This window comes from Canis lupus, chromosome 1, assembly GCF_048164855.1.
Source record: "Canis lupus baileyi chromosome 1, mCanLup2.hap1, whole genome shotgun sequence".
In the NCBI taxonomy this organism is placed as follows: domain Eukaryota; kingdom Metazoa; phylum Chordata; class Mammalia; order Carnivora; family Canidae; genus Canis; species Canis lupus.
The window spans coordinates 74,381,074-74,397,260 of record NC_132838.1 but is presented as its reverse complement, the minus strand read 5'-3'; the positions used below and the strand labels follow the sequence as shown (position 1 = coordinate 74,397,260).

Below are 16,187 nucleotides of genomic sequence, written 5' to 3'. Positions count from 1 at the left end.
GTCAATGATCCATTTTGGCGTCACTGGTGTCATTGCCAGAAGGTGTGTACTTTTTTCAGCTATCATTCTACTGCTTAGGAATTTATCCTGAGGAAGTAACTAGGCAAATATGCCTGGGAGTGTTTGATATAAACAGTGCTCTTTAAACTTGGGTACATGTATTCCTGAGCCAACTGAATAAGATGAGCAGGCAGGGAGCTTTAAGGGGACTTAACTGCAGTGACTCATGTCTACCTGGGTTCTTTCCGAGAATGCCTCTGTGGCTAAGGCTGTTAGCTGGTTCTCAGGAGGCACGCCAGTGTTCCTTGGCATGTCTCCTACTCATCTCAATCTTAATGTGGTACATGGCTCTGGGAAAAAACCTGAGCAGACAGGAAGGCAAATGAAATGCTGGTGTCTGTGGTAAATGTCAATGCCTCTAATAAAAGTTCCAAATTTTTAACTTTTGTAAAATTACATTGATAGCTGATGATCATGACAAAAAATTCCTGATGATACATTACTATGTAATTTTTGGTAACTTAGTTAAAAAGGAATGGCAATAACTGAGTGACACTGTTTTTTTTTTTTTTTTTTTTTTTTTTTTTGAGAGTGACACTGTTGTAATACAACTTCCATTCCCAAAGAAAGTATATTTATTATTTTTAATATGCTATCATAAACACTAATGGGCTTTCTTGATGTTTGCCAACTATAAAGACAAAAAAGATTTGGAGTAAAAATGTAAGGGATACTGTTTAATTCCTGTAGTAAGTAGTATTGATCCAAAAATACATGAATGCCTGGGGAAAATCCCATCTATCTCATTAAACGGCAGTCATTTTTAGTATGTAAACATAAAAATTTTTTCACCCATAAAAAAGGCAATTTTTAAAAACTATAACATTTGTTTTGATCAATTATATATTCTAACACAAAAACTCAATTCAGAAGAAATTTTTACAGACTGATACAAAGCTTAAGAAATTCAATTTATAGGGGCACCTGGGTGCCTCAGTCAGTTAAGCATCTGCCTTTGGCTCAGGTCATGATCTTGGGGTCCTGGGATCAAGCCCTACATGGGGCTCCCTGTTTAGCACTGACTCTGCTTCTCCCTCTCCCTCTTCCCCTGGCTTATGCTCTTTCTCTCTAATAAATAAATAAAATCTTTTTAAAAAATCCAATTTATATAAATATTTTTGTTGCAGATAAGGAGGATATCCTGATCAATAAAATGCTTGAATCTTTTTTTTAAATTTCATTTTTAAGTAATCTTTATGCCCAAAGTGGGGCTTGAACTTACAACCCCAAGATCAAGAGTTTCATGCTCTATCCCCTGAGCCAGCCAGGCCCCCCTAAAATGCTTTAAATATATATGATAAAAATATACCATCTTAATGGAAGTAAAAGGAGTTCAAGGAAGAAAGTAAGATGACATAAAATTTCTGCCTGTTAAAGAGCTGTAAATGAATGGGTGGCAGAGATAAAAAAGCAGAGATATATATTAATTTCATCTGATATGTTTAAGGCTAATTGATAAGTTTTATTTTAAAATGTCAACATTTGGGCAGCCCGAGTGGCTCAGCAGTTTCGCACCGCCTTCAGCCTGGGGCGTGATCCTGGAGACCAGGGATTGAGTCCCACATCGGACTCCTTGCATGGAGCCTGCTTCTCCCTCTGCCTGTGTCTCTACCTCTTTCTCTGTGTGTATCTCATGAATAAATAATTAAAATCTTAAAAAAAGGTCAACATTTATTTTAAAAAATAAAACCTAGGAATTATATGTTTTGCAATTTCAATGAAAAATTTAGAGATCAACTTAAAAATATATGATATATATGGGCTTTCTACATTTTGGGGAAAGAATATGAAAGCAAAAATAGTTTTGGAGGACACTGACATACCAACTATTTGAAAAAAGCTAGTCCATTAATAAGGAATGATTAATAAATAATGGTATATTCATACACTGGTATATATACACTATTCATACACTATTCATACAATATCAAGAAGGGTATCAATAAGAATGATCTGTACTCACTGATAATAAGATCTCCCCATATTGTTTGCAAAGGTACTTCTGTTATTTTATTTCATTAAAGATTTTATTTTTTTAAGATTTTATTTATTCATGAGAGACACAGACAGAGAGAGAGGCAGAGACACAGGCAGAGGGGAGAGGCAGGCTCCATGCAGGGAGTCTGACATGGGACTCGATCCTGGGTCTCCAGGATCAGGCCCTGGACCGAAGGTGGCGCTAAACCGCTGAGCCACGTGGGGCTCACACTCACAACCCTGAGATCAAGAGTTGCATGTTGTACCAAATGAGCCAGCCAGACACCCCTATTTCTGTTATTTTAAATTTACTGTCATAAAGATTTCAAACCATGAGATTAAAATGGAATAAATGAAGAGACAAATGTGGTTTTTTTTGAAATGTAATTTTTCTTTGCAAAAAGAGGGAGGATTAAGGAATAGAGAAATGTCAGGGTTTTTTTTTGAGATTCTCATACTGAATAAATCATTATATGTAAACCAGAATAATTCCCTTATGCATGAAAATTAGTTGATCACTGTGGTCCTACAACCTCCACATAGTCCTGTTTTGTTACAAATTTCGATGATCTATTTGTTCTGTTAGTTAGAAGAGGGAAGGAACAGTGAGGCAGGAGACTGTTTACACAGTAACAAGGCAGTGATAACTTATTGAGGGATAATATGTGCCAGGTGCTGTGAGAAGAGCTTTAGGGATAGGAAATTAATCCTCACAACTGCCCTGTGAAGTGTCAGCCCCAATTTATTAAAGAAACTGAGGCACAGAGAAGTGTGAAAAGCCAGCAGATGGTTGGGCTGTATTTCAAACTCAAGTATGTCTGACTTGAAAGCTCTTATTCTTCACCATTCTTCCACTTATTCTTCTTTATTCTTTCAAAATGAATACACCTCTCATCAGTAAAACTCACTGAACATCTAGGGCACTGTGCCAGCTGTGTGTATGAGGAGGAGGGGAGTCAATGAGGAACGAGGAAATTCATGGACTCTTCTATTCACTACTCTCTCATTTGGTAGCTAAGGACTAGATATGGCGCAGTGGAAAGGGATGGAGCAGGAGGCATAAGGAAAGAGAACATGGCTTGTTTTAGGCTGGGTGCTTTAACCTCAGATTTGATTACATAAATGGGGCTACAGCCCTTCTCTAGATGAGCCACCTGAAGCTCAGAGAACCTAGTCTCTTGCCTGAGGTCAATATGGATGATGGGAAAGAAGAGGGGCTATCCTACCAATAGGAAACCACCTGTCTGTCACCTAGTACTGTGGAAAAGAGGAGGTCTGGGGAAATTTAATACTACCTACAGTTGAGACATAGTTCACATTTATAATATAGACAATTTTGGTAAATTTATTGTGGATAAATGTGACAAGTCTTAACAGCTGTTGTATACTTACTTGAAGAGTTTAAGATAGATTTTAACCACCCAAAAATGTTTTTTTTCTTGTATAAAGTAGGTATGTTTATCGTAATAATTCTTCTTCTGTAGTAAATTCAAGTTTTAAGTTTTACAGTTGCTTAAGATATTTTAAATATGTAAGTCTCTTATGCAGAAGACAATTACAGAAATCCTTATTGTCAATTGATAATGCCATTTCCCGGTATTTGTTCAGATGCCCAACATCTGTATTCTTCCCCCCCTTACGAAAAAAAGCATAAAATCATAATAAACTTCTACTTTCAAGATGTGTAAAACCTTCAGCAGGAGCCATGCCGATGGACGCCATGCAGGGGTATCAATGCAATCACCACCCCTACAAATCTCTGTTGGCCGCTACGCGCAGGTGCTGTTCTAAGTGCTTTTACATGGATTTCTCAACATGCCTACAAGTCAGGTATTATCATCCCCTTGTAACAGATGAGGAAACTGAGTAAGTGGAGACTAAGCAGGTTTTTCAAGACCACAAAGCTAGAAATCCTATCCTGCAATCTGACAGCAGAGGCCATGCTCTTCTTCACCACCTACCCTTGGCAAAAGGAACATCTCAACTAAGCAAGGATCAGTATTTTTCCTCTGTGTAAAATTCTGGAAATATCTGTTCAAGGCTGAAGCTTGTAAAAACAACACTCTTTTGGCTTGTTTATATATGGTAACTCTGTGATCCTCAAACTCTCAGAGGATCTATGGGAAGCAACCTCGAGCTCTGCAGTGGATTTCCCATACTTGGCTTTAAGAGGCAGCGCCTTGGCCGGCCTCCTCTGTCTTGGTTGATCTTGCTGTCCATCAAATTGTCTCACAAGGCCTCAGTTCCATTTCACTTCTGTTTGATTTGGGGGAGGGGGTGGTGTTTCCCACTAGAAATTTTCTCATTTTTACATCCGTCCATGCATCCTACCAGGAACAATTACAAAATCTTGCCAGGAAACAGCTGCTCCTGCATTTTCTCATCAAGCCTCCTGCATCTTTACCTTTATGCCCACCATTCCCTTTTTAGGGAAGGGTGGTACTTCTCTGAAGATTCCTTGTTCTTTCTCTTTCGAGTCATATGACCTCACTCTATACCAAACTAATGCCTATGGATCTTAAATTGTAACTGTGAAGATCTGATGCCACTTTAAATGTTTTCTCCAATCATTTAAAAAAACACAAAAACCCTAAAATTCATGTAGCATAAAAATAAATGCCTATTTCTATTTAGATTATTGTATTATAGTTGAGATACTTTACTTCCATACTGACAGAAACGTTAGTAGCTAAATAATTTAACAATTCCATTTATTTTTCTCTTGTTAACAACATTCAGAGTAGAGGGAACCAGACATCCCTTGCCTGGAGCTTTCAGAGCTTACCCAGGGTGCAATCACAGCGCCCTGGTTCATCTCAAACAGGGCTGGGAGTGCTATTTCTCAATAATGGAGGGCACAGACAGCTTTGTCTCTTGACATTCTAACTAATAGCATCTCTCCAAGCTAGAAACAGTGTTTTCACATCAGCAATGACATATACAATATGTAAAAGCTGAGCATAAAATCTGTGGGTTGTTTTACATACAAAAAATGTCTGGTTGTATCAATGAAGTCTTAAAATTTCAGAAACTTTTCTCACATAAACTGTACAATCAAAAAGACTACACATGCTCTATTTGGTTATATAATTTCCCTTCTTTAACCTACTTTATCAAATAGAATGAGAGAGAGAGAGAGAGAGAGAGAGAGAGAGAGAGAGAGAAACTAAGCAAAGTTACAAAAGGTGTTTGCAGGCCAGAACTCAAAATATTTGTTACCGAGTTTAGAGTTTCATCCCTTCTTACTAAAAAAAAAAAGCTGAAAAAGTTCCTCTGTATGTTAAAGTTACCTGTATGTTAAAGTTACTTTGTTTTTCCTTTTCCCTCTCAAGTTTCCTTTCCCTTTCCCAACTTGAAAGCACTCTTGAAGCACCAGAGAAAGGAAGAGCCTCCCGGTTTTGTCTCCCTCTGAGCATCTGTTCACAGGCCTGCAGGCCAGTGGGGGGATAGCTTGATGTTCGGCTGTCTGCAACCATTCTTCCAGCACTTCTCACCAGAAACCCCTGCAGTCAGGTTTTTGTCCTCTCCATTCCAGAGGGATGGCTCTTTCCAGAGTCACCAGTGACTTGTGCACTGCCAAATGCAATGCTTCAAGTGCAGTTTACACTGCACCAGACTTTGCAGCAGTGATTCCCACAAATCCTTTCTCTGAGGCCCCTTGTCCACTTGACTCTGGGAGCCAGCTCTCTTGCCACTCTGCTCCCTCACTGACCATATTCGGTCTGTCCCCTCTGTTTGAGTCTTTAACTGTTCTGTTCGTTTCTGCATTACTTGCTAGGTGATCTCCTACCCCAGGCCTTCACATACTATCTTTACACTGAAAGTACTCAAATCTCTGTCTTCAGCCTGGGTCTCTGCTCTAAACACTCAGCCTACACATCCCACTGGCTACCCAGCATGTCTACCTGGACATCCAGCAGTCTCTTAAACTAAATGGCTAAAACTGGACTCCTTTTCTCCCTGAAATCTGCTCTTCCTGAGTCTTTATCAACACAGGAAATTCCACTTCTATTCTTCCAGTTGCTCAGACCAAAATTGTTGTGTCATCTTGAGTTCATATTTTGTCCTATGTCATCATCTAACCCAGCAACAAACCACATTGGCGCCACCTTCAAAATATCTAGAACACAACCAGTCCTCAGGTTCCTCACTGCTTTCCCCTGAACTCTAGCAGGAGCCTCCTCACAGGTCTGTTGCTACTGTCACCACCTCATAGCAGCCATAAGGAAGCTTTAGCAACAGAGTTCAGGTTATACTGCCTTTGCTCCAAACCCTCCAACAGCTATCCATCTCACAGACAGAAAGAAATCCAACTCCGCCAGTCCCCGCCAGTGCTCAAGGCACCTCAGGATCCAGACCCTCTACGCTGACCTTGCCTCCTACCACCCTCTTTCCTGCTCAAGCCACTCAGTGAGGCCAGGGGACAAAAGTGGTTTTTCATTCTATTGTAATGATCTAACTCCACCTGACTCATCCCTTCCTTGATTTCTTTGCATAAATGTTACCCTATCAGTGTTTTCCTGGTTTGTTTTTCTCAGCACTTGTTGCCATAGGATATACTTATATATCTCTGTGACAAGAATGTAGAGTAAATGAGAGAAGGGGCTTTGCTGGTTCACTGTTGTATGGTCAGTGTTTAGGCTCATAACCTGTACTTGGGGGCTGGGCAGGGGTGGTGGGGGCATAATAATTATTTTGTTGAAGGAATGAATAAATGATGTAGCTGAGGGAGAGAGTGGAGTTCGGGCCAACAATTTCTTTCCTTACTTTGGTACGTGGCAAATAGTGTCATGAGAATACACTACTGACAGTGGCAATTTCAAAGCAGGAAGAAAAAGTGTGGAAGAGGAACAAAAGTCAGACTATGGTTCCTACTCAGGGATGGTAGAGGAATTACCTTCGAACATTTATAAGATATGCAGGCCCAAGCCTAACCACTGAAGAATCTGATTTGGGATGTAGAGGTGGGGACAGGGTAACTATATTTTTAAAAGTTCCCCGAGTGATTCTGACTTCTGGTCCCTGTTCAAACCACTTACTCAAAAGAAACATCTCAAAAGGCATGTGGTAAACTATACAGTAAATAAAATAACACACATCGTTTTTTTAAAAACCCACATACCTGACTGGGGACTCAAAAATATAGTTGTTTTTTGTTTCTTTTTGTCTTCATGTAAAAGCACTGCCTAAAAAATGAAATAGACTAGTTTACAAAATTGAAAGGAATAGCATTTGAAAAAACAGCCTTAAACTGTTACCATATCCAAGGAAGGCCAAAACTAGGCGTGTGGAAGGCAGAACTTTGCAAGTCAATTGAAAAGCAAGACAGAGACTGAGGAATCCTCAAAGCATGCCCTGGCATCCAGAGCATAGCAAGCCTCACCCCACGCTGCAGTGAGGGCAGAGGAAGGAGCCAGGCAGGTTAGTCGGGAAGGAGGGCAGGACCGGGCACCCAGCATCTTGCCCAGGGGGCCCAGCACCTCGACCAGGGCACAGGGGTGCTGGCGCACAGCTGCTAGCACTCAGAAGGCTTCGCTGAGCAGACAGATGACCCAAGGGCTTCCTACTCAGGTGTGAGCCAGGTTTACCTGAGCAAATGTGCCAGTTGGTCTCAAGGGGCTAGGTGAAGAAGGGGATCCATATACACAATCTGATTTAGACATACCTGAGAAAAAAATTAGCACTTTTTGTTTTCTCACTTTAAAATGAAAGCAGTAGCCCTGTTTTCAAACTTTCACAGAACAATTTTTCTGTGGATAGAACAGAAGCTCCACTCAGTATGTTGGGTGGACAAAATAATCACATATTTGAAGAAACGGAATGGGGCAGCATAATTTTTAGATAGGAAGAAGCAACGGATTTCCTTGAGTTGTTATTGGAGGAAACACACCACATTCTAACTGCCCCCTTTCCTATTTTACCTTTAGAATACAGTGACTACTTGTTTAATGTGTAAATATTGCATTTTGAGGAATCCAAGATTCTAGTGCTTTTCCTTAGGCTTGAAAATACCCACCACCTCCTCCAATCCCAGGATACCCCTGGCTTTTCTTGATTTGTTGCTGCCCCTGCAGCCTGCCAGCACTGTTCTATTTTGAGAGCTTCACTAGCAGACAACTTAAAACTTGCTACCAGCTAGGAGGAAGAAATCCATCCAAGCTGGGGGCACACAGGGGCCTCCCCTCACTGCTGCACTGTACCAAAGAGGAGCACAATGATGATGTGCTTCATGCTACAGTAAGCATGGACCACCAGTTCTTCAGAAGGGTCTACAAAAATAACTTTGGTAAAACTGCATTACATCTTATCTATACTGTTTCCAGTTTCCTCATCTGTAAATGGGGTGATCAATACCACCATCTCTTGGGGCTGGGGAGAAAATCCGAGGAGATTGCCCACGTAAAGTACTTAAAATAGTGCCTGAATCATAGGAAGCAATCCCATGAATGTTGGCTCTAGCTATTATTTTAATTTCTCTTAAATTTATATTCCTCTTATAATCATAGAAGATCTGGTAGATGTCCCATGTCAGGGTAAAAAAAGTTTGAATTTAAATTTGTCTGAGTTCCTTAGAAGTAGGGCAAGCTGTATCTTCCATAAACACTGAAGTCCTATTTTAAAACCAATAATTAAATAATTTAAAAATATAGTTCATTCCATATAAAGCTCCTTTAAAAAAAAAAGAAGTGCTCTAAAAATTTTGTTTTTAAAAAAAAGAGACACTATTGCTGCTATGATATAATAAAATGGAAGAGAGGTACTAGTATTCTAGGAATGATGAACGGTAGAGTATTTTAAGGGAATTGTCATCAGTGCTGACTCTTTTACACCGTCCACACACATATACAGTTGAGGACAGGAACAGCAGAGGTTACTACTTTAATCTGAAAAAAAAAAATGACTTCCCTGGGTTTCTTTTCTATGCCAATCAAATGCCATCCACTCTCACAGGTTTGTTCTGGGAAATAAAGTCAGAGTGTATAAACTGCTTTATAAATCCTAACTTCTTATATACACACAAAGTACCTTCACTTTTAACAGTCTGTTAAAAAGGTGCCTGCACTGGACACTTTATCCATTTAATAGAAGGGGTCAGTGCAGATCCAACAACTCAAAGGGACGAGATGTATGGATGATATTCGACTATAGACTGATAATGTATTTTTCCTCATTGTAAGAATAATCATGCTTGCTGCAGGAAACTATTAAAAGGATGACGTACTCCGTAATTCTCTTCTGCAGTTAGAACCACCATAACTGTGTAACACCATTCCTTCTAGTCCTTCTTCTAGGCATATGCATATATATATATTTAAACAAAAGTACAAATGGCTCACTATACAAAGCTTTGTGTCCTGAGATAATTTAGTTATGCCTCCCCCATGGCCAGTCAGTGCTTCAATTTCAAAAGTGCACAAACTGAGTAGTGAAGCTCAAGTGGCAGCTTGTTTTCTGGTCACTTAGGCTACATTTTATAGGCACTGGGGATGACTGGGTTTTCCATTCATTGATAATCCTAGAAAAGTCAACCGAATGACTTCCATAAGCCTCTCAATGGAACTGGGAGTAAGTTTAAGACATATAAGAGGGTCTGAATTAAAGGGGGTGGGTTTACTTTCTCAAAATCTTTTTAAGTGGATTTGTTAAAGAAATAAATATAACTGAAGTAGTAAAGAACTCTAAAACTCTAAAAAAGAGATTTCCCTTGAGATGTGAGTGCAAACATCGAGGTATGACCGGTATCCATACCTGGAGAGCCTTTAAACTGTGGGCATTCCTTTTTAATGTGCCCTTCTCTTCCACAAATAAAACAACGTTTTTCTCTTAAGTCTTTGTCATCCTGTCTCTTCCATTTTTCCATTGGTGGCCTGAGAATTTTCTCTCTGCCCAGGTCAACAGCTGCCCTCACTGGCTTGGCTTTCTGAGGTGTGCAGTGCATGGGCTTATCTTCTTTTGTCGACACCTCCCTCTCTGTGTACTTGTTCTGAATTTCTTTGTCCTCTTTGCTTCTCTTCTCTTTGTTCTCAGGGTATCTTTGGTTCGGGGTATCTTCCTGATCACGCCGTCGCCTCACTCTAGAAGATGATATAACACCGGTAGGAAAGATCTAAACAGAAACCTGGTAAGATATTAAGAGCATTCCAGGTTTGGGAGATAACCAGAGCTAGAAGATATCGGAGGGCAAAACAAGAATTTAACAAACTTAAGTCTGCCTCCTCTTTCAAGAAGCAACCTCAGGGAGATGGTACAGTTTTTCTTTTTGATTTTCACGACTATTCTAGTGCCACAAAACCAGTGTGGAACTTCTTGGTCCAGTACCTACTATGATATGGATGTTATGAAACTCCAATGATCTTTGGGGTGATTTCTTGCAACTTTGTGGCCCATTCTGTACTAGGCACTAGAAATTTGAAACATGGAACTTTCAGTTCACAAGGAAACAGGGGTTATAAGGAGATTTATATTCTTAAAATGTTAAAAACATTTCTTTTTTGCTCTATATGATCGGTGACTATTACTTGAATAAAAAACCAAAGTACTAAAAATAAGAGGCTCAAATTCCAGATGGTGCCTTATTTTAAGAGCATGTTTTAAGATGAGAGTATTATTGTCCAATTAAGACCACCACACCATCCAAAACAACATTATGTCCCAAGTAAGCAACCCAAACTGCCCCTCCAGCCCTGCCTGCCAAAAACATCACCAGAAGAAAGCATGGTGACCAAAGTGAGTGGGTCGCCACAGCAACTATATTTAGGGTTAAACTGCATACAAGTGAAGGCTCCTTCCTATCTGGCAATAAGCTGTACATGAGTCTGGCACAGCCCAGTTCCATACGGGGGTGGAAGTGATGTCCTCAAGGAGCCCATTTTACTTTCCTTTTCTCTTCTTCCATCCCTGTTGGAGGATGGTGACCAAATGGTAGAGTAGCAAGTGGGGCAGTGACCAAAATGAGGAAAGGGGACCAGGGCTGGAAGACTTTTAGCTGTACACCCGAGGGATGTCTGGTCACCTGCACTTAAAGGCATGTTTCATATCACTTCATTTTTGTTGTGAAAAATCATTTATCTGAGAACTGCTGGATTTAACACAAGTTTATTTTGTTACAATAGAACCTCATTTAAAAACTGGTACAGTAAGAAAGTAAAAACAAAACCACCCCTTTTGAACACTGACTTACTTTCTCCTCATAGGACAGTCCTTCATGAAGTGTCCAATTTTACCACAAATTCGGCAACATCTATCATTTGGGGCCAGCTCTCCTTCAGTTAGCACTTCTGGATCAAAAAAGTACTCCTAGCAGAACAATTTAAACATAGAAAAATATGAACAATTAATGTGAGATCAAAACACAAAAACTAACCAGGTATCACTCAGAGACCTTCTTCTTAATAATGATTATTATACTGTTTAATTCCAAAATCTAAAACCATTAAGAGGTTTACTTCAGGATAGTTTTACCTAAATTCATGATGGTTTATTCCTAGTCATCATGCACACCACAGTTTAACCCTACCCACAAAGAGAGCCTGTTTTTCCAGGACACTTCTACACAAGAGCATCACACATACCCCTGAGTCAGCTTCCCCAGGATTTGGGGGAAGCAGAGGCCAGGTATAAAGGCTTTGCTTTCTCATAACATGAAAAGGCTAAAACTCAGTAAACTGAGGAATGTGATTTGCATTACACAGATTACACAGAGAAAATGAAAGAAGCTATGTGTTGTTTTGTTTGTTGTGGCTCCTGGAGAAATTATACCAGAAGAAAGGAAAGATAATGTCTGGACTGAAGCCTCCTTGTCAGTGAAATTATCCTCACCCCAGATCTCCTGGATCAGAATTTGCGTTTTAACAAAATCCCCAACGTGGATTTTGCTGGAACAAGTTTCAGAAGCCTTGGTGTAGAAGATAGCTACTGCATATTCAGCAAAAACTAGATGCACAGATGTGATCTAATGCTGAATATACACCCCATACACTTAAGGTTCATTTAAAGTCTTTATTAAGAAATTTAATGTAGAAAAAAATAACTTTATTTTTTAACAGAAAACTCTCTAGTTCCTAATCCCCCCTTTTCTCTCACTGAGGGAATTTTCATTTATTTATTTATTCATTCTATTTTTAAAGATTTTATTTATTTATTTTACAGAGAAAGAAAGAACACACAAGCAGAGGGAGCAGCAGGCAGAGGGGGAAGAAGCAGGCTACTTGCTGAGCAAGGAGCTAGAAATGGGGCTCGATCCTAGGACCCTGGGATCATGACCTGAGCCTAAGGCAGAGGCTTAACGGACTGAGCCACCCAGGTGCCCCAAAGGAAATTTTTATAGTGCAATTTTGTTTTGTTTTTAATCAGTCCAGTTCCATAAAAATTTTGAGTATTAGGTTATATGACACCAGTTAGCTTGCTTCCACAGAGCAGTATCTCTCCTAGTCCCATTTAGAGATGTATTACTCTGCAAGCAGAGGGAACAACCTAGACTTCACATGAAGAGGGTGGAGGAACCATGGCTATATGCAAGCTGGATTTGGTAGAGGCTGCACAGAGCTGAACGCTGGTAGAGCAGCAATGCCATCTGCATGCATGATGTGATGAAGGCAAAGCAGCAGCACCAAAATGACTGATTTTCCCAAACTCCACTTCTGGCTGTTTCTCCCTTTTCTACTGATAAAAATGGCCTCAGAATTGGGATGTATATAAAAAAAGGTTTTTAGGAATTACTCTGTATTGTGATTATTTATTTGGCTAGACTCACCAGACTTTCAGAGTATTTATTATTGACATAACATGTACAAATTAAGGTGTTTAATAAAGTTCCTTTTTTTGGGGGGGATATTTGATATTTCTAATGGACACTTACCATTTTTGAGGGGCAGTCCTTTGGAAATCCTTTGACTGGAATACCAAATACTCTTCTACCATTAATAAATGCTTTCATTATAAAATTTGTCACTAGAAAGAAAAGAGTAAGTGCCCAATTAGATGGATTAAAAGGAAAAGGGATCACATTAACATTTATAAACAAAGCAACTTACTTTTCCTTGATAATCCAGCTCCAAGATTATGATTCAAATCAAAGGGATCTAAGTCAAGAAAATTAATGAGAACAAAAAAGATAATGAAATAGGAAATGCCACTATTCATCCATTTAAGTGAGTATATAATAAAGTGTTATATACTTTATCATTAATAAAAGTACAGGACCCTTGAACAACGTGGGGGATAGAAACACCAAATCCCCACACAGTCAAAAATCCATCCATAGCTTTTTGAGTTCCCCAAAACTTAACTAGTAACAGCATACTACTGACCAGAAGCCTCACCTATAACATAGTTGATATGTATTTTGTATATATATTATATACTGCATTTTTTACAATAAAGTAAGCTTAAAGAAAAGAAAATGTTAAGAAAATCACTAAGAGAAAATAAATTTACAGTGTTGTATTTATAAAAAAAAAAAATTCACATGTAAGTGGACCTGTGCAGTTCAAACCTTTGTTGTTCAAGGGTTAACTATATTAAATGACTGCTTTTTTAAAATGAGTTTCAAATATGTAATATAGCTAAGTAATATATATTCCTAAATATAAGTCAAATGTTTTCTTCAAAGTGTCCATCAAAAAAAGTGTGTTATGTTTGAATCCATATAGACTCCTTCCTATTATGAGCAGTTGCTTCATTTTGAACAACAAAATATTGTTTGGAGAAGACATATTAGTGGAGTGTTATCTAATGGTGCTGGTTTGGGAAGCATAAAGAGGTCATAAATAGATTTAGAACATTTTAGCACTGGGGATCCCTGGGTGGCGCAGCGGTTTGGCGCCTGCCTTTGGCCCAGGGCGCGATCCCGGAGACCCGGGATCGAATCCCACATCGGGTTCCCGGTGCATGGAGCCTGCTTCTCCCTCTGCCTGTGTCTCTGCCTCTCTCTCTCTCTCTCTGTGACTATCATAAATAAATAAAAATTAAAAAAAAAAAAAAAAAAAAAACACATCCCAACTAGGGGTTGTCCAAAAAAAAAAAAAAAAAAAAAAAGAACGTTTTAGCACTGGATGTTCCTGTTAACTAAAGTGTTTTAAGGGTCCCTTTAGGGCAGCCCGGGTGGCTCAGCAGTTTAGCACCACCTTTGGCCCAGGGTGTGATCCTGGAGACTGGGGATCCAGTCCCATGTCAGGCTCCCTGAATGGAGCCTGCTTCTCCCTCTGCCTGTGTCTCGCCCTCTCTCTCTCTCTCTCTCTCTCTCTCTCCTGTGTCTCTCATGAATAAATAAATAAAATCTTAAAAAAAAAAAGGGGTCCCTTTAGTCATCCTGGAGATCATAAAACACACTTATAAGACAAATTAAGACACAGACACCTGTCCCAATGGCATGCCAATGCCTACTTGTTTTTAGTGAAAGCTTCATAAAGGACTTCATTATGATATTAAATGTCCGCATCTCAAAGTCTTAGATAAGTGTGTGTGTATGTAGTATGTATATACATATATATATGTGTGTGTGTGTGTGTGTGTGTATATATATATATATATATATATATATGTTGTGTTCTGGATTATTATGTATTAGATGACCCAGAAAGTGGTAGGAATAATGAAAAAAATGCTGATGTCACAGAATTATTCTAGATAAATTTATTTCATGAATAAAACTTGTTCATGAAATAAATGGAGGTAAAGTACTACTTCTAAATTAAAGTACTATTTTATACATGATTTAATATACATACATAATAATTCAAACTTTGAATATTATGTGTAGATATTTAATTATTTCCCATAATGCCTAAAAACACTGAAGAAAAGCAAAGGAAAAAAAAAACCTAAAACCTTTCTTGGGGATCATTAAGAAAGTGGAAGACTGCTTATATACAGTATATACAAAAGAAGTACAGAAGTAAAAAGAGGCATCCTTCTGGTTGCCTGTTATGCTTTTCATGGACAATAACTGGGGCATATCATTTGAGATTCAGACTCACTAACAGGTTACAGAAACCTTCACTCAGTTTTGACCCTACACTAGTAACTGCTATCAGGTTACCTTCCTGGTAGGTTTGACTATGCTTTCTTCTGGTGTCTTTCATGTGTGTATATGTGGAAATAATTCTGGTTGTTTGCTTAATGCAGCAAAGATATCAAATATTTAGCTACTGGACAAACACTGTTGGGGCCACCACCTCTGAAACTCCTCCATTCTAGAATTGCTGGTTTAAAGTCTTCTTTCTAATTTAGCCTATTACTAATGGTTCATCTTAAAGTAATGTAAAAATGAGAAGTAAAAGATAAAGAGACTTCAAAAATTAAAAACAAAATATGGACAACTGGAGACCTTAAGAACCCACTATGATAATAGAAAGGTTTGAGACAAAGTTATAGGTTTTTGACATATGAGATCCTAAAAAGTTAAAACCCTATCTAAAGCCTTAGTGATCTGAATTTAATTGTATAAATATTCAAGAGTATTTTAATATTGCCAACAGGCAGAAGTAATGATGCAAATATAATCTAAAGTAACACACATTATTTAACTAGTATATTTTTTAAAAAATAAAAAGATTAAAGTCAATAAAATACTTTTTAAGCCATTTCTCAGTTCAGTTTTAAGCACTTAAACTCCATTTTGTCCCTAAAATTAAAATCCCACAAATTGAAAATAAACAATCAACTACAAACATATATGGCCCATGGATCCTTGCATTCAATGGAAGAAAAAGCTTCAGCATGGGCAAAAGAAATGTAAAAAATTGTAAATAATTACTTATAGGTAAAGTTCTTCATGAATAAATAGCAAGTAAGGATCCTGAAAATTCATTCTTAGTGGCCCCTCTTCAAACTCTCCATTCAGAAAGTGATAAAAGTTCCAGTCTTTGGAACGCCTGGGTGGCTCAGTTGTTGAGCATTTGCCTTCAGCTCTGGGTGTGATCCCGGGGTCCTGGGATCGAGTTCCGCATCAGGCTTCCCACAGGGACCCTGCTTCTCCCTCTGCCTATGTCTCTGCTTCTCTCTTCTGCATCTCTCCTGACTAAATAAACAAAATCTTAACAAAACAAAACAAAACAACTTCCAGTCTTTTGAAGCTGCCTATCTCTATTGCAAACTTATTCTCCAGTACGTGTTCAACAAAAGTCAAAGATGTGCCCTGGCCAAAAGAC

The 16,187-nt window shown here is 38.7% G+C and overlaps 1 protein-coding gene across 7 annotated transcripts in view; it reads right to left on the bottom strand.

The window, feature by feature from the left end:
• The window catches only part of TUT7 (terminal uridylyl transferase 7), a 64,214-nt gene that overhangs the window by 5,499 nt on the left and 42,528 nt on the right, over positions 1–16,187 (bottom strand). For 4 of the 7 annotated variants that reach the window (XM_072835515.1, XM_072835540.1, XM_072835509.1 and 1 more), the window contains exons 23-28: positions 13,071–13,118; positions 12,896–12,987; positions 11,219–11,334; positions 9,787–10,112; positions 7,626–7,702; positions 7,160–7,223 (exon numbers count right to left, since the gene is read on the bottom strand). In XM_072835515.1, the coding sequence (XP_072691616.1) occupies positions 7,160–7,223; positions 7,626–7,702; positions 9,787–10,112; positions 11,219–11,334; positions 12,896–12,987; positions 13,071–13,118 (723 nt within the window). The remainder of the gene's footprint in view (positions 1–7,159; positions 7,224–7,625; positions 7,703–9,786; positions 10,113–11,218; positions 11,335–12,895; positions 12,988–13,070; positions 13,119–16,187) is intronic. The other 3 variants (XM_072835534.1, XM_072835524.1, XM_072835549.1) reach the window with 3 other exon arrangements.